Source organism: Carlito syrichta, unplaced genomic scaffold, assembly GCF_000164805.1.
Source record: "Carlito syrichta isolate Samal-C Ts95f unplaced genomic scaffold, Tarsius_syrichta-2.0.1 Scaffold288315, whole genome shotgun sequence".
In the NCBI taxonomy this organism is placed as follows: Eukaryota; Metazoa; Chordata; class Mammalia; order Primates; family Tarsiidae; genus Carlito; species Carlito syrichta.
Window position 1 is genome coordinate 37794 of NW_007232411.1, and position 24713 is coordinate 62506.

A 24713-nucleotide genomic window follows, 5' to 3' on the forward strand; every position below is an offset into this window, starting at 1 on the left:
AGGCAACCCTGGCAAGATCACAGTGGTTGCACTCTAGAAATATTTAAAGAAGAGACAAACACGATTTTCTAATGGATTACACTTGGCCTGTGAGGGAGAGAATGAAGTAAAGGGTGACTCCAAGGTTTTGAGCCTAAGCTGCTGGAAGGACAGGGTTGCCACTTGCTAAGATAGGCAAGGCTGCAGATAGAGCAAGTTTGGGGTTTGGGATGAGTCATGTCTGAGATGATTCTAGACATCCAAATGTAGCTGGCAGGCAGCAATGATGGCAGTGATGATGATAATAATAATCATAGCTGCAGCCGTAGTGCTCACTCTGAGCCAGGCACTTTTCCAACACTTTTCATGTCCAAACTCATTTAATCCGCATGATAGCCCTGTGACGTAGAGCTATTATTATCCCCATTTTACAGATGAGGAAATATGGGACATACAACTCTGGTGTTCAGAGGAGGGCCTAAGCTAGAGATATAAATGTGGGAGGCACCAGTGTGTGGGTGGCATAAGTTCACCCGGAAAGTGGCTATAAAGGTCCAGAGATTGAGCCCAGACACTCCAAAGTTTAGAATGGGAAGATGAGGAACATGAGCAGAGGAGAATGAGGAACAACAGCCAGGGAGGTAGGAGGAAACCCAAGAGGAAGTGTCCTCAAAGGCTAAGTACAGAAAGTATTTCTAGGAGGAAGAGAAAGCACTTTGGAAACTGCAAATTGAGCTCACAATACAAGGAGATAATTTGAGGTTGGGCATTGACCACTGAATTGTTATGTAGCCTTTGGCTAGTCACAGGGTCTCTGCTCCCCTATCTGTAAAATGGTTCTTTAGAGATTCCCCAGCTCCAATGCTCTGTGACTGGTCCTGTCCTAGCCCCAGCCAGCCGAACCACCTGCTGGGTTGGGTTTACCACCCCCATGCCTCCCATCTTCTCCCTATCCCTGCCCTTGGCCCCAACCCCCACCTCCCACCACTTAACTCACTAGTGCATAATCTGTAATTTTGCCTCCGAGGGGTTCCCTCGCCTTGAACCTAGGGGGGTGAGGGTAGGGTTACTGTAAATACTTGCCCTTACCTCCTGAGGTTCACCCCTCACCCTGCCAATGTGCTCAGTTGTTCTCCTCTGGCCCAGGCCCCTGGCTCAGACCCAAAAACCAAGTAGGTTGCAGCTGCAGCTGGGGAAAGAAAAGAGGCTGCCTATTAACCCTCCAAGACCCAGAATCTCAGAAACTGCTTTGGAGAGGAAGGCTGGGAGCCACGAGTGGGCAGTGGGACTAGGGTCTGGAGCTGCAGATTAAGGTGAAAGAGTCTGAAGCTGGGAGCCAGAAAAACTGGGGCTAGAAGGCCTCACACACGGGGCTGGGGAGTGAGGTGTGTTGATTGAAGTCTGGGGCTCCAGGTTTGAGGCTGAGCCTGGGAAACTTGGGTCTGGGTTCTGGGATTGGGAACCAGGAAACCGTGTACTCAGGTTGAGGGTGACCATTACACTGACCCCTGCTGGGAAGTCCCAGAGAGTGCCCCTCAGGTCTTCTGGGAACTGGAAAGGATCAGGGAAGGAGAAGCTGGACTGAAGCTGAGCCCTCCAGTGGGGGGCTGAGCCAGGGAGTTCACAGGAAGCCAGGCACAAAGAAGGGCTCCCTAAGGAATAGAGTAAGGTGCCCGGAAGGAGGGCAGTGTCCAGGAAAGGCTAGGGTCAGGGAACAGAGTCCCTTAAGGAGCAGGAGTCCAGGCCTGACAGGTGGCTTGGAGGTGCCTAAAATCATCACATGTCAGAGCTGGAGGGTTTCCCTATTAGCCGGTCCAGAGTGGCCCAAAGGTGCTCCTCAGAAGCCAGTCCTATGATCCTGTGGTGAAATAAGTATGGGAAATGCAGCCTGTCTGTGTGCAGAGAGTCTCTCTTAGAGACTCTCAAAAGCATATTTGCCATTTATTGGCTCTGATAGGCTCCCTGCATTTAAAAAAAAAGCCTAATTAATGTCCCATTTTATCACAGAGGCCTTTTTTAAAATAACCAACACCTGCTAACATCCACAAACTAGACTGAGGGACACAGCTAATCTGACCTCTCGTTTTTCTGGGGAAATTAAAATTAAATCTGTAATTAAATTACAGATAAGTAGACGGAGGCTAGAAGAAAGGCCATAGGCCAGGCGCGGTGGCTCACGCCTATAATCCCAGCACTTTGGGAAGTCAAGGTGAGAGGATTGCCTGAGCCCACAGGTTCGAGATCAGCCTGGGCAAATTGGTGAGACCTCATCTCTACAATAAATCAAAAAAATTAGCCAGGCGTGATGGCGTGTGCCTGTAGTTCCAGCTACTTGGAAGGTTGAGGCAGAAAGATCACCTGAGTCCAGCAGGTCAAGGCTGTGGTGGCCGTAAGCATGCCACTGCACTCCAGCCTGGGTGACAGAGTGAGATTTCACTCAAAAAAAACAAAAACAAAAAAGAAGAGAGGCCATGACTCCTCTACCACAAGGTTCTAGATTGGACCCCTAACTTGACTCAAAGAGTCTGATGCTCTGACATGCTACACAACCTCCAAAACCAGGTCATCCTCCCCAGCCAGGCCATGGGGGGCCATCTTCTACTGATTATCCCTCTACCTTCCTTCACCTTATTATCCTATTCCCAGGAAATTTATAAGTTCCAATAAGCCCTAAAAACTTTCCTGAAAACGTCTCCCCAGCTAACTCCTAAGGCCCTTGTTTTTTAGGCTCTGGTTTCTCCTGTTCCCTTCCCAGTGTTGAGCAATAGTGCTGGGCATATACTCCAGACTGATACCTTATGGAGAAAGTAGGATATGCAATGAGCTGCACTGTGTGGTGTTTGTTGTTGTTGTTGTTGTTGTTGTTTTTCTTTTTCTTTTTAGTTGGAGTCTCACTCCGTCACATAGGCTGGAGTGCAGTGGCAGCTCACAGCGTCCACAGCCTTAACCTGCTGGACTCAGGTGATCCTTCTGACTCAGCCTTCCGAGCAGCTGGAACTACAGGTGTATGCCACCACGCCCAGGTAATTTTTTGATTTATTGTAGAGACAAGGTCTCACCAAGTTGCCCAGGCTGGTCTTGAACCCCTGAGCTCAGGCAATCCTCTCACCTCAGCCTCCCAAAGTGCTGGGATTATAGGCGTGAGCCACCGAGGCCCCCAAGATTTTAAACTAGTTAAACTCTAGAGGTCTATCTCCTGAATGTAGGAAAAGGAAGCAAAGGGCCCCAGGAGAAGAGGTAGAGCCAGAGCTGGGCTTTTATTCATGTGTTCCCACACCCAAGGTGGTTTGCAGAATCACCCCACTGGCTGTTGCAGCAAGAAAGCTGGGGCAGGTTGAGCATGTGTTCAATAGAGAGAAATTGTTCACACACTTGGGTAAAGACAGAGAGACACAAATGAGGAGTCTTGAGGCCCAAGCGGGGCTCTCGCCCACCATCCAAAACCCAAACAGACCCGGTGTGGCCCCCTACCTCTCTCCCTGCCTTGCTGCCATTTCTTGTTAGGAGGTCACCCCTCAGGAAATGCTAGCCTGCCTGCCTCAGACAAAGCCTGGAGCCAGACATGCCCAACTCCTCGCCCCCTCCTCCTCACCCCCACCCCACACCCCCATCACCGCATCTGTCAAAAGAGGAAAGGGACAAAAAGAACAGAGAAGTTTGCCCGGAAGGTCCACAAGCTTCTTATCCCCACTGGCTGGACACTGCCCCTTCTCTGTCTCCTCAAGGGCTCCAGCTTCTTCCAACCCCCCCCCCACCACCACCACAATGAGTCCCAGGAAGCAGCTGCTCTTGCCAGCAGGGCCCTCCCCGTGCCCCAGCCTCCAGCCATTGGATCTCGGGCCCTAACTCGATTGTGCACCGTTAATCACAGAGTGTGCCTGTGGGCAAAATAAACAGGCGACCTCAGAAGTCCTCTCATCCTCATCAATCCCTGCCCTAATCAGGCCTCCTTCAGCACTGGAGCTGGCCGGAGGCGCCAAGGGGGTGGGGAAGGGGGGGCCGTTGGGCGAGGGTCTGATTAAGTCCTAGCAAAAAGGCTGAATGCCCCCCTGTCAGCGGTGGTGGGGAGCTGACAGGAAGAGGGGAAGGTGATGTGGGTACATTGACATTTGGGGGACCTTTAGGATAAGGACAAAAGCAATAATTGAGAATAAACTGGCCTGGCTTTGGCACCTACTAGCTTGGACAGGTTACTTACTGTACTTCTCAGTGCCTCCCTTTCCTCATCTACAAAATGGGGATAATTCTACCTACTTCATAAAGTTATTACAAAAGTTAAATGAGTTAAGACATGTAAAGCACTGATAAGGGGGCCACCACATAGCCGGTGCAATGCAAGTGTTTGTTAAACAATGAGACCACAGAATGAAGGATTGGGAGAAACATTGGCTTGGCAGTTTCCTGGATACTCCTTCCTCTTACAGATGGCTTGAGAGGGTTCTCAGCTATTTAGGCTCCAAGCTGAGGGCAAAACCTACAAACTGTGAAGGGCTCAAGAGGGCAAGTGGAGTTCATCTAACTTCTCTGGGCCTTAGTTTTCTGTCTGTAAAATGGAACCGTAAATGCACCTACATCATGGAGTTGTTGGTGAAGATTAAAAGATTTTATGAATGTGGTAGCTGATAGTAAGTACATGACAAACAATAGCCAGCTCCTATTGCCTTCTGAGCGTTTGTTCTGTTTTTGTTTATTTAATGCGTTCTCTCTCTCTCTCTCTCTCTTTTTTTTTTTTTTTTTTTTTTTGAGTTAGAATCTCACTCTGTCACCCAGGCTGGAGTGCAGTGGCACACTCTTGGCCACCACAGCCTCGGCCTGCTGGGCTCAGGTGATCCTTCCGCCTCAGCCTTCCAAGTAGCTAGAACTACAGGCATGCGCCACCATGCCTAGCTAATTTTTTTTCTTGATTTATTGTAGAGATGAGGTCTCACCAAATTGCCCAGGCTGATCTCGAAACTGCGGACTCAGGGAATCCTCTCACCTCAGCCTCCCAAAGTGCTGGGATTATAGGCGTGAACCACCGAGCCCAGCTAATGCATTCTCTTTTTTTTTTTTTTTTTTGAGTTGGAGTCTCACTCCTCGCCCAGGCTGGAGTGCAGTGACACCCTCACGACCACTGCAGCCTCCACCTGCTGGGCTCAGGCACCCTTCCACCTTAGCCTTCCAAGTAGCCCGAACTACAGACGCGCACTACCGCCTGCTAATTTTTTCATTTATTGTAGAGATGAGAGCTCGCCAAGTTGTCCAGGCTGTTCTCGAACCCGTGGGCTCAGGCAATCCCCTCACCTCAGCCTCCCAAAGTGCTGGGATTACGGGCTTGAGCCACCGCGCCCAGTCTCTTTTTTATGCCAACTATAATGATCGTGGACTGAATGCTAGTTCTGCACAACTCCTTATCCACCCCCGCCAACGACAGGCCTGAAGTGTAAGGCATAAAGTGCTATTCTTCCTCTCCCTGAAAATGAAAATGGTCGCTTGGCACCAGGACCACACCCCCACACACACTCCGCCCAGGCATCCAGACCCGACTCCTGGTGGGCAAGAAGACCGGCGGCTAGGGGGCGCGGCGGGAGGCGCGTGGGGCTGTGGGCACCCCTGGGGCAGCCCCAGACTGCAGGTACCGAGGCTGAGAACCACTGGAGACCCACGAACCAAAGTCCACGACTCCGCAGGCCCGGAGGCTAAGGGGCAGCCCCGCCCACCGACGTACTTGCTGAGCCCGCGCAGGGGCGAGGGTCCCGCGGAGAAGTGGGTGGGGAAGAAGGGGGCTGAGGCTCGACTGGTGCGGATCCTCCCCACTCCTGGCCATCTTGGTCTTTGAGCTTCGGCCTCTGCCGCGGTGGTGGACTGGAGGACCGGTCGTCTACAGGGTTATGGAGGAAGGGAGGGTGCGAGTGAAGGGAGCTGGACCGGGTGCAAGGGGACCCAGAAATCGGTCCTGCCTCACCCGAGTCACAACCCTGGGCGCCCGAATTCCACTGTGCAGAGTCAGAAAAAGCCTTGGGGGCCTGGACCCAGAAGTCCTGCGCCAAGATCCGCGGACTCCAGCAGTTTCACGTGGGACCTAGACTTGACTGAGCCTGGGCGCTATACCCTGAGGCGGAAAGCTTGGGTGCCCAGTGTCCAAGCGAAGCAGAGTCGACGTCGTTTATCAGGTTTTTCGAGTTGCGTTGGGCCATACAGGTTTTTTATTTGTTTTTTTGTTTAAGTTGGAGCTCACTCTGTCGCCCAGGTTGGAGTGCAGTGGCACGCTGGGACCTGCTGGACTCAGACGATCCATCCGCCTCAGCCTTCCAAGTAGCTGGAACTACAGGCCCGCACCACCATGCCGGGCTAATGTTTTGATTTATCGTAGAAATGAGGTCTCGCCAAGTTGCCCAGGCTGGTCTCTAACCCGTGGGCTCAGGCAGTCCTCTCAACTTGGCCTCCCACAGTGCTGGGATCATAGGCGTGAGCCACCTCACCCATCCCGGGCCACAGAAGTTTAGGCGGGAGGCACGAGGTTCCAAAAAGCAGGGGGAAGTGTCTCCTTCCACGGTCTGGGTTGCACGTCTACGCTGCGTCCAACTCCAAAGCGGCAGCAAGTGACCTCCACCCCGAGATCCTGCCGCATAGGCGGGGACGCTTAGGGGCGCCCTATGGGAACGCAGCTCCTCTCCCCGGCCCGGACCTACCGGCGTCTCAAACTCCAGAATACGTGATCTCGCCTGCCAGCTTTCACCATCCCTAGCCGACCCAGGCGCGGCCCGCTGTAGGGTACCAAGGAGCGCTCCGCCCAGGTCCTAGGCCGCGCTGAGAGAGCATGCGACGCGCCGCGCTCGCGACCGCCCCAAGCCCATCGTTTTTTGGTGTCTCGAGACTGCGGCGCCGGGGAGTGGAGCTGCTTCCTGGCGCCTAGCACAGAGCCGGGCCGAGTAGGTTAAGCATTCGGGAAGTGGAGGAGGAACGTGTCTGCATGGCCTCAGTTCAGAAGCAGACTCGGAAAACCCCGATTTCCTATCCCACAGGAGGCCTTTGATGCGATCGCTTCCGCCCTGGCCCTCGGGCAGCGGGGATTCTGGGACCCCTTGCTGGGCCTGCTCCATCTGCAACTCCACCCTGGATTTTAGTTTCTCGTTTTAAAGTTGGAAATCAGTCTCTCCTGGAGTCCTGGAGGGAGGGGGTGAGGAGAAGGGACGAGGCGGAGGGCCTAAGGCCGTAGGGGTTGGGTAGGAAGGACAAGGAGGTCAGGCCTACCCGCTGACCTCTCCCCTGCTGGGAATAGAGGTTGCCTCCCACGGCGGTTAGACCACTGGCCCATGCCCCCTCCCGGGGCGCTGAGGACCAACCAGCTTGCCTTCATAGGCCAGATCGCCCCTCTGGCCTCCTTCCCCCAGGACAGTGGAGGCAGCACTGTGAAATGGCAGATTCAACTGGGTTTGAGTTTCTGACAAGGATTCAAGCCGAGGGTGAGGGTTTACACCGAGAAAGGCTGCAGCCCGCTCACTTCCTTCCCCACTCCCTCGCAGCCTTCAGCCAATCCTGGGCCTATTAAAAATGGAAAGTCAGCCAGTCGCAGTGGCTCACGCCTGTAGTTTCAGCACTTTGGGAGGCGGAGGCTAGAGGATTGCCTGAGCCCAGGGGTTCGAGACCATCCTGGGCAACTTGGCGAGACCTTGTCTCTACAGTAAAACAAAAAATTAGCCGGGCACTCCCTGTAGTTCCAGCTACTTGGAAGGCTGCGGCAGAAAGATCGCCCGAGCCCAGCAGGTTGAGGCTGCGGTGGCCGTGAGCGTCCTGGGCAATAGGGTGAGACTCCGACTCAAAAAAAGGAAAGTTTAAGTGGAAAGTTCCCTGGAACTGCAGCCTACACACTCCTACCTAGTCCTCAACCCCAGATGGCACCAGGCTCAGTGACTACAACCTCCAGGAAACCCCTCAGGAAGCCCCCTCGGGACACGTGCCTCTTGTGAAATCCACCCGTCTGTAAAATGGGACACAGGACCTCCCTCCTAGAGTTGCCAGAGACAAACGAGTTAATGAACGTAGAGCGCTTAGCCGCGCCTGGCACTAATGAGTGTTGAATCCGTGTTATAAATAACAACAATAACGGCTTTCACTTTTTGCAGACGCACGTGGCACGTGTTACCTTCACGCGCCCAACTAACCCGTCAAACAACCCTAACAGGAAGGTATCTCTCACCAACCATATCATAGATGAAGACACTGAGACCTAGAGAGTGGCACTCATTGCCCAGGGCGGTTCAGCTAGAAAAGGGCCGACTGAATTCGCACCCAGGGCACTCCGGGGCTGAGATTGGGGTTGAGCTGAGCGATCTCGTGGCCTGGAGAAGCGAATTCTCGGCCAGGCGACCAAAAATAGCAACCCGCAGAAGCCAGGACCCGAGTCAGCCCGCCCCCGGGCCAGAGATGAGGGAGAGCTGGAGGAGGTCAGGCCTCGGCGCTAGGGGGCGGCAGGGGGTCGCGCGGGGGCGGGGCAGGACCCCCACGTGCGCAGCCTGCAACCGCATCGAAAAGCCCTTTGTCGCGAGCAGCCGCGTTCGTGCCGCACTCGGCGGCTTAAAATAAAGACAATGTTCCCAGCCTCCCTGCGGCTAAATCGGGCGCGGGTGCGGGGGTGGTGAGCGAGCCGGGCGGGAGCGCTTCTCCCGGCCCTTCCTCCCTTCTCCCTTCCTACCTCAGTTTCCCCATCTGGTAAGGGGGACCCAGACGGGGAAGCGAGCGGAGGCGGGCTGTTGGGGGCGTCATCCTCCTGTCTCCGCGGCCGCACGGACTTAAGAAGGAAGCTGCGGGGGACAGAAGGGGGCACTCGGGAGGAGGCAGGGGAAAGCTGGACACCCTCCCCTCCCGCCCACAAAATAAGTGTTTTTATTTCTAAAGGGACGTGTGCAGAGGCGGTGGGAGAAGAGAAAAGGGAGACCAAAGGAGATTGGGGGGAGGGGGCAAAGAGGGAGCCTGATTCAGACTCGGAAATGGATGTTGATCGTGAAGGCCTGACACCCCCACACTCAGCCACGTGTACGCGCACCAGTACGCGCAGCCCCACCGCGCGCACAAGCCACAGCCACAAACCCTGGACAGCCCAGCAGGGGGCATTCCGAGTCCGCGCCCACCGGCGGGGACTGGTCAAGTTCTGACCCAACCCTGAACGGCCGGGTGACCCGAAGTGGGGGGGCGGTGCTCAGATTCCTCTCCAAGCTGCAGTGTCTGCCCATCCTCAGAAGGGAGACAGATTGGGTGACTGCTTGAGCCCCAGCTGGCTTTGAGAAGCAGAAATGCTCCCACTTGTAACTGCCACGTGTGCTCACCACTGGCACCTGGAGGCTGCTGGCCAAACCCCAGGGACTCTAGTTTCTGCTCCCTTGACTCCATTGGCCTCTGAACTCCTGGGTGAGGAAGACTCCAGCTATCTACCTGGTAGAAAAATGGGCAGGGGGAAAGGGTGGGGCAGGCGGCAACCCCTGGCAGAATCCAGAGCCCTGGGATTAAACCAAGGCATCTGAGTCCAAACACTTGCCCACCACATGTTAATTACACCTCTGCTCTTCAGTTTCCTCACCTCCATAATGGGGATAATTGATGGGTCTCATTCTTTCCCACCTCCCACCCCAGGGCTTCAGCACAGTCCAGTGGGGCAAAGAACACACCAGCCCCACCAGGCAGCCCCCTCCCACCTCCCCCCACCTAACTCTCCTCCATGGTCAGCTCCCCAGGAGGTCTCTAGGGCCAGCTGAAGGCGCTGCAGCACCCAGGTATCTATGGCAAAGGGCCCCCCAAGGGTTCTATCTCTGAGGCAACTCAACACAGAAATCCAAACCAGCCTGGCGGGGCAGGCAGGGTGCTGGCCAAGCAGTGAGGCTGAGGGAAGTGGGGTGGAAGGGCTCACCTCCCAGGTACACACCTGTGAGCCCTGAGTAGGAGTCAGAGGAGACAGAGTTTGACAAGCTGGGAGGAGAGCTGTCTGTCTGCCTGTCTGTCTGTCTTCCAAGTGGAAGCTGGGGGTGGAGCAGGCGGGGAGGTAGAGGCTGCCTCACTTGTCAGAATTAGCAAGTTCCACAGTTGGGCAACACTCAGACACACATTGAATACAGACACACATGCACACACATCCCGCCTCCAGACCGACAGGATCATACCTGCATTTACACAGGCTACACGGTGACATGAGTACACAGGGACACACACGCAGGACACTCAGGAGTGCATGGAGCAGGCACCTGGCCCCCCACTTATTCCTGCAATCCAGACATCCATATACTGTATACCCTCACACCAGGGCTATGCATAGCCCAGCGCTTGGAGCACGCAGCCCAACACGCGGGCACGTCCGCTCAGCCCCCCGGGCGGGTGCGCCAGCCCTCTGGGTCTGTTCCAAGTTGGAGCCTCTCACGTGAGGCCCAGTGTGTCATTTCCAAACAGAAGGAATCTAGCTGCCTCGCAGCAGGGAGGAAGAGCAGGGTGTGTGGCTGGGTGGGTGGGCGCGTGGGCATGTGCAGGGGGGAGGGCGTGTGTGCAAGGGAAGCAGGCATGTGAATGCCCGAGCATGTGTGTTGGGGCATGGTGCACACGGATTGGGGGCTCTAGGTTGAGTGGGGGAAGGAGTCCTGGGAAACAGAGTGTGCCTTTGTGAGGGTGTGTGTGTGCCGCCGGGTCTGTGTGCAGTGGGTGTGGGTGTTTGTCTCCCTGTATCCGCCTTCTCTCCCATCCTGGACTTTTAGCCTTCCTGGGCTCGCCTTCCTCATGTCCTGCCTCTTTCCTCTCCGGGCTCGAATTGGGTGCCCTGGTGGAGGAGGGGGACATGCTCCAGGACCTAGTCCAACCCCAGACGCTGCCTGAGGCTTCCCTCCAGCTCCCCCTCCCTTCCTTCTCTCCCTTTCCTCCCTCCCTCTCTTTCCCTTTCTCCCTCCCCCCCCAGGCTGGCGTGCCAGGGGGTGGGACATGCCAATCACTGGCTGTGCCTCTCCCGCTGCCAGCACAGGGCGCAGCTCCCCCCCGGGAGCCAGGTGTTTGGGTCCCCGGAGACGCCGCCGGCCCCTGGGGAGGCAGTGGGGCTGAGGACCCCACAGACCCCTCTCCAGCCCTATGGTGAGTACATTTGGGGGAGCTTGGGAGGGGCGGCACTGAGGTGGGGTAGGAGGAGCAGGGTCCTGGGGGGTGGGCAGGGACCAGGAGGAGCCGGAAATGGGGATGGACCCCGGAGTGAGGGGGAGGCCATGGACGGGTCTAGAGGGCAAGGGGGCTCGGTAGCATTGGACACTGGGTGCTCCAAACACCCTATCTCCTGGCTTTGAGTGGATACATCTGATGTTTTTCTGGGCTTCCGCTGGCAGAAGAGATGGAGACCCCCCTCAGGAAACTGGACCTGAGGCCCAGAGGGATTAGGCTGCCTTGTAGCAAGCAGAGTCCCCAGCACCCTAGGGGCAGAGTGGGAAGGGCAAAGGGCCAAGAGGCAGCCCTTGCCACCAGCATCCTGTGGGAGGTTACCCCCCCATTAATTGGTGCACCAGTCCTAGAATCTCCTCCTCTCCTCCCTCAGGGCACCCTGAATCCCACCACCCCCATCCCCACCCCCAAGATGGACTGAATCAGGCTGCTGACCAGACGGACAAGCTGGATATCAAGGTGGGTGTTGGGCCAGAAAACACCAAGAGACCAGGCAAAACGCCCCAGGGCTCTTTGGGGACAAATGGCCACATGAATGACCATGCTAGCCAGGGAACATGGCCCTGACATGTGCAGGGGCCCAGAGGGTCCTCCCTATGTCCCTAGTATCTTGGAATCCCACAGAACAGGTCCTAGTCCCTGTCCAGGCAAAGCATGGACACTAACAAATACCCATACCAGTTGCCCACCCCAGTACCCCCAGACTACACAATGTGGAGAGGGGCTGGGGGCCAGGAGCTCTGATTCTTGCAGAGTTGCCAGCTCCTGGGCCAGCAGCTGGTGAGGGGGTAGTTGGTGCTCATTAAGTCATTCAGACATGTGCAGTTTATCAGGCTATCAGAGGTTATCAGGGCCAGTGAAGAGGGGTTCGCCTCTTCCCAAAAAACACACCTGCAGCTCCACTCAGACTGACCCAGCATGCCCTGGCCATTGGCCGGAAGGAGTCAGGCAGCCTCCAGCAGCCCGACAGTCTCCCGAGCAATCAGCTGTTCACTGAGCTGTCAGAGGAGAGTTCTCTGCCCCCTGACCTCAGCTACAGAGAAAGCTACAATTGCTGCTGAGATGTGAAAGGGAAGATGGAGTGAAATGGGCAGCAGAGGATGTGACTCTGGGCTCCGAGCTGGCAGCTGGAGGTCTGGGAACTGGACCCAAAGTGCAGCGGGGAGTCCAAAGTATGGAGAAGGGGCAAGACAGAAGATCACATCAGACCTAGAAAGAGGCTTCCCACTGTACAGGTGGAGGGACTGAGGCTGAAAAAAGGGAAAAAGGTGCTCATGGTCAGAGAAGGGATGCTTAGGGGTCTGGGTGGGACTTGGAGCTTCTCCTCACCCTCAACCCAGTGCTGTTCTGCCGCCTCCGTGAGCAGGAAGGTGGGGTGGGGGAGCAGGGGTGCAGCAAGCTCTGTGAGGCAGGAGCTTGGCTCCCAGCGGGCGGGGAGAGGTGGGTGAATTGAGCTGGGTTTCTGCTCTGCTGTGGTGCCATGGTGATGCCTACAAGGATGGGGGAGGAAGGCAGAGAGAAGAAAGGAAATGGGGAGGGGAGTGTGAGGAGTAACTAGCAGGGGGCAAGCAGAGAGGAAGATGAGGGGCCCAGAACCTCTAATGCCACACTAGCAGAGTGGGGTCTAGGCCCAGCCTGCTCATGGCCAGGCTCTGGCATGGTCTGGCTAGTCAGACACCTGGTTAAGGTCCACCATGGGTGACTAAATTTGGTCACGGTTCTAGGGCTGACGCTCCTCTTTCGGCTAAGCAGTGTAAGGATGCAGCATTTAACTGATGGCCACTACCCTTCACAGGGCTAGTGGCCATTAAGCCTGAAAAGGTAATGAATTCTAATTGTTTACTCCCTCATTCCCAAGACCAGACATCAGGGGTGGAAGTTTAACGGCCAAGAGCTACCTTTGGAGAAAAGTTAGCTAGGAAAGGGAGCCTCTTTGCACCCACACATGGGTGGGTTAAGGCCCCAGCAGAAGGGACCAGTCAGCAGACATGGCCAGAAGGAGCACCCTCCTCACTGCACATGTGAGGCCTCAGGTGCCCAGGCCACAGCCCCCTCGGTGTACCTCCTTCTCCTCAATATTGTCCTGTCTCCCTAGACAGGGTCCTGCTGGCTTCCAGGCCCAGAATCAAAGATGGCTCCACTCTCCCTACTCAATCCCTTCCCCAGCATCTCCTCATTCTCTGCCTCCCCTCCTACACTCCTTAGCCAGTGGTAAGGTTCAGGACAGGCTGGTGTTCAGGAATCTCTCTTTCTCTACCTCTCCTTCCCTCCCCCAATGGCTCTCTCCCCTCCCCCTTCCTCTCACCAGCCACATCCCCAGCCCCTGGGGATTGGTCCAGGGCGCTGGCAGTCAATAGTCTGGCCTGCTGCCCTAGAGGCTCTGACCTCATCTCTTAACTCTTTGAGCCCAGGCTGACATTTTCCTCCCCTCACAACAACAAGTGCCATCACACACCCATATCTGTCCTATCACCTGAGTTAGCTTCCCTGAAGCTGGGAGAAGCAGGGTTGCCCTGGTTCATTTTACAGAGGATATTCCTGGCTGTTTTTGCCTGTGCTCTCCAGTCAGGCAGGGATCCCTCAGGGGTGCAGGGGCCTGGTAGATGAGCGGATGTGAGAGCGAAAAAAAGCAAAGGGACCTCTGGACCATGCTCTGGAGCCAGACCTGACTCCCCACAGGCATATCCTCATGCTCCAGGTCCTGAAATCAAGTATACCTTTACACATTTATTCCATAGATATTTATTGAGCAACTACTATGTGCCAAGCCCTGGGATAAAGCAGTGAATGAGGCAGACACAGCTCCTACCCTGCCTCTCAAAGACCTCTGGCTAGATTCACCCACTTCCCACAGCGTTGTCAACATACATCACACAGATAGACAGCAGACACTTTCACATACACTCAGGCCAGGTTCTTAAAGAAGGATTGGATTTCTCACTGTTTACTGATTGAAATGAGGACTTGGCCAGGCTAGTTGAGGTGGGCCACTGCACTCCAGCCTGGATGACAGTGAGACTCCGACTCAAAAAAATATTTATTTATTATTATTATATATATGTGTATATATATATATATATATATATAAAATGAAAGGCTTCCCCAGTCTCCATCAGGCCACAGTCCTGGGCAGAAACGCTCTTCCTGCTTCCTTGTTACCTTCCCACACCCCAGACATGACACCCTCTGGGGATGAGTCTCCACATCCCCACAAAGCTATGGATTCATCTCCCCCATTCCTAACCTCATTCAGCAGTGCACGCACCGCCCGCCCCCCCCGCCACAAACCCTCGGCCTAGAAGTTCACTCCATCCCCCAAAAAGATTCCCAGGCCAGGACAGTGACTTGCCCAAGGTTACATAGCAAGACACCCCTAATTCCCATAGATGTCTTCACAGAATGTACTCTGCAAATGCAGCTTCAAGGCCCCCTTTCAAGCAGTCCCTCCTTTCTAGAATTTCTGTAGCCACTGCTGAACCCTGGCACCCTAACTCTCAGGCTAGGCCCAGTCTCCCCAGTAGAATCTGCCACAGTCACAGGAAACGAGGTTCTCTCACAACCTCCATCTCACTGATCCCACAGTAGCCTTGAACAGGTAGGGGGTTTTCCTCAGTCAAGAATAAAGAGACAGCCAGCATGGTGACTCATGCCTTGTAATTCCAGCACTTTGGGAGGCCGAGGCAGGAGGATTGCTTTTGCCTAGGAGTTTGAGACCAGCCTGGGCAACATAGTGAGATCTCGTCTCTACAAAAAAAAAAAAAAAAAAAAAAACAATAAATTAGCTGGGCATCATGGCAAGTCTGTAGTCCCAACTACTCAGGAGTCTGAGGCAGAAAGATTGCCCAAGCCCAGGAGGTCAAGGCTGCAGTGAACCATAATTTGACACTGCACGCCAGCCTGGGCAACAGAGTGAGACCCCGACTCGAGAACAAAAAAAAAGAAGAAAGATACCTGGACAAGGTCACATAGCAAGGACTAGAGTACGTCTCCAGAAACCTTCTCCTGAGCTCTTTCACTGTCCGAGAGGGTTATAGATGAGGACCATGCTTCTGATTGTGGAGAAAAGGCAGAGTCACTGACAGGCCTGTTCTTGGGCTGCATCCCAGGAGGTAGAAGGCCCAGGGGGTGACAAGAATCAGGCCAATTCCTCAGAAGCTCTATGCTTTCTCCATCACCCCAGCTGTCCCAGATGGGCATCCTTAGCCCTCAAGGTAACATGGGTGGGGCGAGAGGGGTTGGCCAAGTGGAAAGAACACAGGCTGGGAGCCCACAAGTCAGTTTCAGAATCCCAACTCCACCATTTCTTTGGGAGCATCAGAAAGTCCCTCAGCTTCCTGAGCCTTAGTGTCTCCCTCTATGATATAAAGATAGGCTGGCACGATGGCTCACACGTATAATGCCAGCACTTTGGAAAGCTGAGGCCAGAGGGCTGCTTGAGCCCAGGAATTCAAAACCAGCTTGGGCATCATAACGAGACCTTGTCTCCACAGAAAAATTTTTAAAATAAGCTGGACGTGGAGGTGCATGCCTGTAGTCCCAGGTACTCAAAGGATGAGGCAGAAGGATCACCTGAACCCCGGAGGCCAAGTTGCAGTGAGCCGTGATTGTGCTACTGTACTCCAGTCTGGGTGACAGAGTAAGACCCCCAACTAAATAAAATAAAATAAAACAGGAGAGTTGGAATAAAATTTCCAGATGTCAATGCAAGGGACAGCCAGCTTCCTCACCTCTCAGGATTAACTTCTCACAGACTCCCCTGTTCTGAAGGCATTTTTTAATTCTCAAAGTTATAGTTAGCCTTGTGATGGGCAGAGGTCACTGTGTTCCCACCCTGCGTTGATGTCATTCCAGCCCCCACTGAGAGAACCTAAGTAAGCCTTCAGCTTTGCCTCAGGGACTTGGGTTCTTTCTGTTCAGCATCTTGAGGTGTTAGTTTCAGGACCCTGTAAAATCTCCCCGGATGCCAAGCTGGTCCAACTTCTGCACTACAAATGAGTGAACTGGGAACCTGAAAGAGACTGTGCCTGGGGTCTGAAGGGAAAGGGGCCTGGTGGGAAAGGACTGGGCCATGGATCCAAAGAAGGAATCAGGAATAACAAGAGAGGCCTTTAAATGAGTTTCAGTGCCAGGTGCTTTGAACACTATTATCAGAGCCATGAAAGGTTGACTGATTGCTGATGGATACGCAGCTAGGAATAGACAGCACTGAGCTTCAAACCCAGGGCTGGGATCCACCATGCCAGGACTAGGGTGAGTCAAATGAGGCACTCAGCCCAGAGCAAAATTTAAGAGAGGGCACAAAAAAAACTCACTGATCAAGAGAAATAATATTGTAATATAAATTTTTTTTTAAATAGGCCAGGTGCAGTGGTTCACACCTGTATATCTCCAGCACTTTGGGAGGCCAAGGCAGGAGGCTAAGAGTTTGAGACTAGCCTGGGCAACATAGTGAGACCTTGTCTCTACAAAAAATTACAAAAATTAGCCAAACGTGGTGGCGCATGTCTGTAGTCTCAGCTAGTTGGGAGGCTGAGGCAGAAGGATTGCCTGAGCCTAGGAGGTCAAGGCTGCGGGGAGCTGTGGCTGTGTCACTGCACTCCAGCCTGGGTGACAGAGTGAGACCCCCAACTCAAATAAAATAAAATAAAAGTCTTATTAGAATCAGTGCCAGGATTAGTATGAGGCAAATAAGAAAGAACTGGCCAAGTGCAGAAATGGACTTTGTCTTTGTTTAACATATTATTTATCATGGATTTTGTGCATTAATTTATATTTTTGGACTGGGTGCAGTGGCTCACACTAGCACTTTGGAAGGCCAAAGTAGAGGATTGTTTGAGCCTAGGAGTTTGAAACCAGCCTAGGCAACATAGTGAGACCTCACCTCTAAAAAATTTCAAAAAAATTAACCAGACGCAGTGGTGTTTGCCTGTAGTCCCAGCTACTCAAGAGGCTGAGACAGAAGGATTACCTGGGCCCAGGACTTCAAGGTTGTAGTGAGCTGTGATCGTGCCACTGTACTATGTGAAATTAAAATATGTTCTTGGCCGGGCTCAGTGGCTTAGCCTGTAATCCCAGCACTTTGGGAGGCCAAGGTGAGTGGATTGCCTGAGCCCGTGAGTTCGAGACCCACCTGGGCAACTTGGCAAGACCTCATCTCTACAATAAATCAAAACTTAGCCAGGCGTGGTAGCGCACACCTGTAGTTCCAGCTACTTGGAAGGCTGAGGCAGAAGGATCGCCAGAGCCCAGCAGGTCAAGGCTGCAGTGGCCGGGAACGGCCACTGCACTCCAGTCTGGGTGACAGAGTGAGACTCCAACTCAAAATATACATATATTTTTTTCTTAATTACTAAGTTTTGGGCTACCCCTTCTATTGTGCACCCAAGACAAGTACCTGACTTGCCTCACCCTGTTGCTAGCCTGCTGGGATATGGGGAGCCAAGCTCTGAAGGCTGCATCATGCCCAGTCAGTTAGGAGGCCCCTGCAGCCAGGCAGAGTGCAGCCTCTCAGGCCATCGAGCCTTTGCCCAGGGATACAGAGCTGATCCAAGTTAACTGAAGGCTGCAAAGTGGGAAGAAGCACCCAATCTAGCATTCAGGAGACCTTAGACTAGACCATACCTTCTATCCCCTTTTCTCTGGACCTCAGTTGCTCCCTTTGTACCATGGGCATAAAACTACACTGAGTTCAGAAGATCAAAGTGATGAGAATTATGCAGGGCAAACTCCCAAGAGTCGTGTCCACCAGCAGACTCACTGGTGAAAGCCCCAGCCTGAGTCCAGCCTCCAGCCCATTGTCTGACTTTGGTCAAAGGAGGCGGTGCAACAAAACTCAGGAATCAAGACAATTCATATATATTTTGAGTAAGAGTCTCACTCTGTCACCCAGGCTAGAGGGCAGTGGCATGCTTATGACCACTGCAGCCTCAACCTGCTGGGCTCAGATGATGCTTCTACCTCAGCCTTATGAGTAAACAGAATCATAGGTGCGTACCACCACACTCAGCTAACCTTTTTATTTATTGTTGAGACAAGGTCTCACCATATTTCCCAGGCTAGTCTTGAACTCCTGGGCCCAGGTAATCCTCTTGCCTCGGCCTCCCAAAGTATTGGGATTACAGGTGTAAGCCACTTTGCCCGGCCTACAAATCATATATATACTTTTTTTTCTTTTTTTGAGTCAGAGTCTCACTGTTGCCCAGGCTGGAGTACAGTGGCATGCTCACAGCCTCGACCTGCTGGGCTCAGGCAATCCTTCCAGCCTCAGCCTTTCAAGTAGCTGAAACCACAGGCAGTCCCACCAGGCCCTGCTAATTTTTTGATTTATTGTAGAGACAAGGTCTCACCAAGTTGCCCAGGCTGATCACCTAAGCCCAGCAGACCAAGGCTGCAGTGTCTGTGAGTGTACCACTGCACTCTAGCCTGTGCGACAGAGTGAGAGTCCAACTCAAAAAAAAATTATTTAGCAGAGACTGGCACTTAGGGGGCATTGAATAACAGCAATGAGCATTATTATTACTTGTTATTATCATAGTATCAGATTTTTTGTGCAAAAATGTAAATATTTGTATTTACTTAAATCATTTAAAAATAGAAAGGAATTGACATAGTAGAAGCTAGGCAATATTTTTTGCACTCATGATTATAATGCTTTTTCTCCCCAGTTTATTATATTATAGAGATGTGGGGTACACATCAGGATTAGGTACATAAGGCTACATGCAGGTGAAGTTTGGGCTTCCAACTGATCTTCACTTCTTCTGGTTTAGGACCAGGAACCCTTTGCATATCAGATTTTTTTCCCTCTTTTAATTTTTATTTAAAGTTGTGGGGTACAATTCAGGGCTAGGGATACAAATAATTAACCATGCAGGTACCCTTATGGATGAGGTGTGCCCCCCTCCCCCTGTGTTATCAGATTGTTTAATCAAATAATAGACATCCTGGCCATATGCGGTGACACACCTATAAATGCAGCACTTTGAGAGGCCAAGGCAGGAGGACTGCTTGAGCGCAGGAATTTGAGACCAGCCTGAGCAACATAGGAGACCTTGTTTCTACAAAAAAATCAAAACATTAGCCAGGCACGGTGATGTGCACCTATAGCCGCAGCTACTTGGGAGGCTGAGGCAGGAGGATCGCCTGAGCCCAGGAGTTTGAGGCTGCAGTGAGCTGTGATTGTGCCCCTGCACTCCAGCCTTGGTGACAGTGAGAACCTGACTCAGAAAAAAGAAAAGAAAAGTAGAAATGGACATTCCTAAGCAGCCTAGAGCCCTCATTGCTATACATATTGGGAGTTCATGGGCTCCAGTGCTTACCGTGTGCCAGGGGCCATTCTAAGCACTTAACAAGCATTGGCTCACTTAATCCTCACAACAGTTCTTTGAGGTATTAGCTAATGGTATTAGCTAATGGGTATTATCCTCATTTTTCAGTTGAGGAAACCAAGGCATATAGAAGTTACATCATTAGCAATCACCACACATGCAGTAAACAGTGTAGCCTGGACTCAAATCCAGACAGTCTGGCTCCAGAGTCCAGGTTCTTTAACTGTGATGTTACACAGTTAACTGTGTACACTGTACTGACACACAAGCACACCCTACCAGCCACCGTTCCTCCTCATTCCATTCCACACTGAACTCACCATGTGGAGAGCTGCTCTGAGACATGGACGGTTCACCATGAGCCGTGAAGAGGCCCCCAGCCACACACCACCCAGGCCACCCATCACAGGGACAGCACTGCCATCTGTTACAGGCCAGGTGCCCAAGGAACCTGGGCACCTTGGGGGGCCCTTGTCCAACATCTCTCCCTTGGAATGTTTCCAATAGTACAGTCTCCAAAGGCCACTGTGGGTTGAGTACAGTCTCTTCAATGGACGGATGAATACCTGAGGCCCAGAACAGAAAGGGACTCACCAAATTATGCAGCAGGAAGGCCACGGCTGAGCTGGCCTGGACACTCACCCTTCAATCTTGCTTCACCTTAGTTGTGAGGACCTCCTGCCCAGTCAGGAAGTTGCCAAGGGTCCTGGCTTTTCTCTCTACCCAGCCTTAGTGCCTAAGCCAGACTCTAGATCCAAGAAAAGTCTGGGGGATCTTCCTGTTCTCTCTGCTTCCCCCCACTCAGCTGGGGCCCAGGAACAGAGCGGGAAAGGGAGGATGGCCTCCCACGCCCCATCTGGGGCTAGACCCCCACTTAGCTGGGAGCTAAGGCCCTGCTGCCTGATTTTACTACAGGCCTTCTCACCATCAAGCAATTGTCTGGGCCCAGCACAACTTTCCATGCTGCCCTCACAGGGGATCCAATTCAGCCCCAACCCCACCCCCATCACATGTATATGTAAACCCACACGCACAGAACAACGTGCTGACACAAATGCACATGTGCACACACATACACGCGCGCACACACACACACACACACACACACACACACCACCCCTCTGCTCCCATCTCTTTCCCCTTATCTTCTCAGGAGCCCTCTCCTTTCTTCCCATCTCTCCTTATTAGATGGAAGAATCCCACTGGAGCACCACAAACCCAGTGAGAGCGAGAACTGGGTTCTCATCACACTCACCACCTGTGTCACCATGGCCAAGCCTTGCAGCTGCTCAGAGCCACAGTCGCCTCACAATGAGATGGGAACAATGAGACCTTCCTCCTAGAGATGTACGACGGTTAAATTAGATAATTCAATTAAGTGCTTAGCTCTGTGTCTGGCGTGTAGTAAACTCAGTAATTGAGGACTTTAATAAAGTTGAGTGAAATGCTTTGAAAAACTGGCAGGACTATATACAAAGTGAGTCTCCCAACTCCTACCATGTGAGATAAGCAAGACAGGAGTTAGTAGTAATTTCCCAATGAGAAAACCGAGGCCCAGAGTCTGAATGGTGAAGCTGGAATGACGACTCAGATCCCTGGATTCCAAAGCCACCCCACCCCATGCTGCTGGCAGACCCACTTGTGCCTGGGAAACTGCATTATAAATGGCTGTGGGTGAGCACCGGTAAGGGAGGATGATGCTGTGTGGCTCAAAGCTCTGGAGGGCAGGGGCTGTGTCCTTCCACGCAGGGCTGTCAAAGATGTCTGGGGGCCCAACCAAAGCCTATGCCCTCTCTTTTCAGGTGATGACCTTCCTCTGAGGAAACCCTGTAGCCTGACTGGAGGAAAGGGCTCCCCTGCCCCAGCTCCACCTGCCACCATGAACACCTCAGCCCCACCCGCCGTCAGCCCCAACATCACCGTCCTGGCACCGGGAAAGGGTCCCTGGCAAGTGGCCTTCATTGGGATCACCACAGGCCTCCTGTCACTGGCCACAGTGACAGGCAATCTGTTGGTACTCATCTCCTTCAAGGTCAACACGGAGCTCAAGACAGTCAATAACTACTTCCTGCTGAGCTTGGCCTGCGCAGACCTCATCATTGGCACCTTTTCCATGAACCTCTACACCACGTACCTGCTCATGGGCCACTGGGCTCTGGGCACGCTGGCTTGTGACCTCTGGCTGGCCCTGGACTATGTGGCCAGCAACGCCTCTGTCATGAATCTGCTGCTCATCAGCTTTGACCGATACTTCTCTGTGACCCGACCCCTGAGCTACCGCGCCAAGCGCACACCCCGCAGGGCAGCTCTGATGATCGGCCTGGCCTGGCTGGTTTCCTTTGTCCTCTGGGCCCCAGCCATCCTCTTCTGGCAGTACCTGGTAGGGGAGCGGACAGTGCTGGCCGGGGAGTGCTACATCCAGTTCCTCTCCCAGCCCATCATCACCTTTGGCACGGCCATGGCCGCCTTCTACCTCCCTGTCACGGTCATGTGCACACTCTACTGGCGCATCTACCGGGAGACGGAGAACCGGGCACGGGAGCTAGCGGCCCTTCAGGGCTCCGAGACACCTGGCAAAGGGGGTGGCAGCAGCAGCAGCTCGGAGAGGTCCCAGCCAGGGGCTGAGGGCTCACAAGAGACTCCTCCAGGCCGCTGCTGCCACTGCTGCCGAGCCCCCAGGCTGCTGCAGGCCTACAGCTGGAAGGAAGAGGAAGAAGAGGATGAAGGTTCCATGGAGTCCCTCACGTCCTCGGAGGGTGAGGAGCCCGGCTCCGAAGTGGTGATCAAGATGCCCATGGTGGACCCCGAGGTGCAGGCTCCTGCCAAGCAGCCCCCCAGGAGCTCCCCAAATACAGTCAAGAGGCCGACCAGGAAGGGGCGTGATGGAGCTGGCAAGAGCCAGAAGCCCCGCGGGAAGGAGCAGCTGGCCAAGCGGAAGACCTTCTCGCTGGTCAAGGAGAAGAAGGCGGCTCGGACCCTGAGTGCCATCCTGCTGGCCTTCATCCTCACCTGGACGCCGTACAACATCATGGTGCTGGTGTCCACCTTCTGCAAGGACTGTGTTCCCGAGACCCTGTGGGAACTGGGCTACTGGCTGTGCTACGTCAACAGCACCATCAACCCCATGTGCTACGCACTCTGCAACAAAGCCTTCCGGGACACCTTCCGCCTGCTGCTGCTCTGCCGCTGGGACAAGAGACGCTGGCGCAAGATCCCCAAGCGCCCTGGCTCCGTGCACCGCACCCCCTCCCGCCAGTGCTGATGGCCCCCTGCCCTGCATCCCTCCACCCCAGTCGCCGGGAGAGGCAGGTGGGAAGCGGGCAGGGGCTGCATCCTCAGCCCCAGGGCCCTGCTCAGGCCTCACCGGCTTCCCAGGCCCCAGGGTCACCTTCCTGGGCAGCCCAGAGAGACCCTGCCAACTTTCCAAACCTTGCCATTCCCAGGCAGGAAGCGAAACCCGGGGAACTGGTTTTTCTGAACCCCGCTGGGTGGGAATGGGCTCTTCACCAGAAAGAAGTCCCGAGAGGCGGATCCGGGCTTTGGACTCCTTGTTTGCCTTTAGGCAGGAAGTCAGGAGCCAGCAAGGCCGGCCAGGAGAAAGAAGGCTTAACCTGACAGTCTTCCCAGGCCCCGGGGCTCCCCGATTGTCGTGTGAGGTGGCGCCCCCTGCAGGCTGCAGCCTGGAACTGACACCGACCCCTGAGAGGAAAACTTGGCTATAGGGAGCCGGGGATCCCTAGTTGGGGATCTCCTCCCACCATAGGCAGAGCCCGCCCAGCTGGGCCCTAGTCTCACTCTGCAGGATCTCCTAGCCTCCTTGCAAATGTCCCCAGAGCATCCCTATGTGGGTCGCCTCCAAGGCACTTCTCCAAGCATCAGCAGGATGATGACACCAGAGGGGTCCAGTCTGGCTAGTCACACGTCAAGTCCCAAAGCAGCAGCAGGACCAGGTGCCAATGTCATTTCCCGGGGAGTGGGGGGGCAGGGGTGCCTGCTATCCAGTCCCACACCCACACCCCTGCCCCGGAGAAACCTCAGTCCCTAACCTCCTGGCTCACAGCCACCACCTGGATGGATCTGCTCTGTGCAGATCTAGCCAGGCCTCCCGCATGCTGCCTGCCTCCAGCCCTGCCCCACACAGGCCTGGCCCAGCCAGCAGGTTCTGTCCTGTGAGCTCCCCAATATGACCCATGCATGGCCTCCCAGCCACCCTGATCTCCAGGCCCAGCCTGGCCCCAAGTGTTCTCTCCTTCCATCCTCAGCAAGTGCTGAGTCTGTGAATAAAGCCACATAACCAGCGGGCACTAAGGAGCCTTCCTCCCTGTGTCAGCTTAAAGCCCTGATCTCAGGCCCGGGCAGGATGGGGCAGGGAGGGCCCAAGTAATGTGGAAAGTGGGCTGCAGCCCTGAGGGTGGGAAGAACAGTACTGGGTGGTGGATCTACCAAAGCTTGTGGATCTCAGCATCATGGAGTCCCTGGCTCAGGTGAGTGGGGCTATAACAGGCAGACGTGGCCTCTGGAAGTGGGGCCACTAGGCAAAATAAACTGCCCATGCCCACATACCTGCATCTTCTCTATCATCCTGTCACACCCAGGAAGTATAGAACTTCTCCAAACCCCTGTTGACAGATGGGGAGACTAACGCCCAGAGACCCAGGAGGATTTTCAGAGTTACTCCACAAAGCAACACCCAGACTTCCAGGCAATTCATAGACTCCTCACCCCTGGACTGAGGAAATGAGAGGCCTGGGGTATTTAGGCCAAAGTGCTCTTTCCGGGTGGTCCAGTAAGGCGCTTTTTTGGTGAAGAGATCCCAAAGCCTAAAGCAAAGGAGACCTAAGAGCTTAATTCCACAACCTAAAGCACTGGTTCTCAAGGTGTGGTGGTTATTGGCATTCCCCAAGACCACCATTAGGATGCACAGAACTCAGCAAAGCCATCATACTCACAGTTGCAGTTTATTACAGTGGAAGAATACAGAGGAAAACAGCAACAGAAAGCAGTGCAAAGGGTAGAGTCCAGGAGAGGCCAGGTGCAAGATTCCTGTTGTCCTCTCCCAGTGGAGTCATGCAGATAGTGCTTAATTCTCCAAGCCGTGATGTGTGACAACATACATGAAATGTTGCCAACCAAAAAAGTTCATCAGAGCCTTGGTGTCCATTGTTCTTCCTGGAGGTTGATCACATGGGCACGGCTGACCACCCACATGGCTGACCTTAGTTACTTCGTTTCTGGCCCTCCAAGAGG

At 54.0% G+C, this 24713-nt stretch overlaps 1 protein-coding gene across 3 annotated transcripts; it reads left to right on the forward strand.

Moving 5' to 3' along the window:
• The first annotated feature begins 10399 nt into the window (after positions 1-10399).
• Positions 10400-23774, forward strand: CHRM1 (cholinergic receptor muscarinic 1). 3 transcript variants are annotated; one of them, XM_008053588.2, is made up of 2 exons: positions 10400-11061; positions 21269-23774. In XM_008053588.2, exon 2 carries the CDS (start codon positions 21346-21348, stop codon positions 22726-22728), a length of 1383 nt encoding a protein of 460 aa, XP_008051779.1. In that variant the 5' UTR covers positions 10400-11061; positions 21269-21345; the 3' UTR covers positions 22729-23774. The 3 variants fall into 3 exon arrangements, with proteins under 3 accessions (XP_008051779.1, XP_021565908.1, XP_008051780.1); XM_021710233.1 differs by having other exon boundaries at positions 10417-10434; XM_008053589.2 differs by lacking the exon at positions 10400-11061 and adding an exon at positions 11532-11598.
• The last annotated feature ends 939 nt before the right edge of the window (positions 23775-24713 follow it).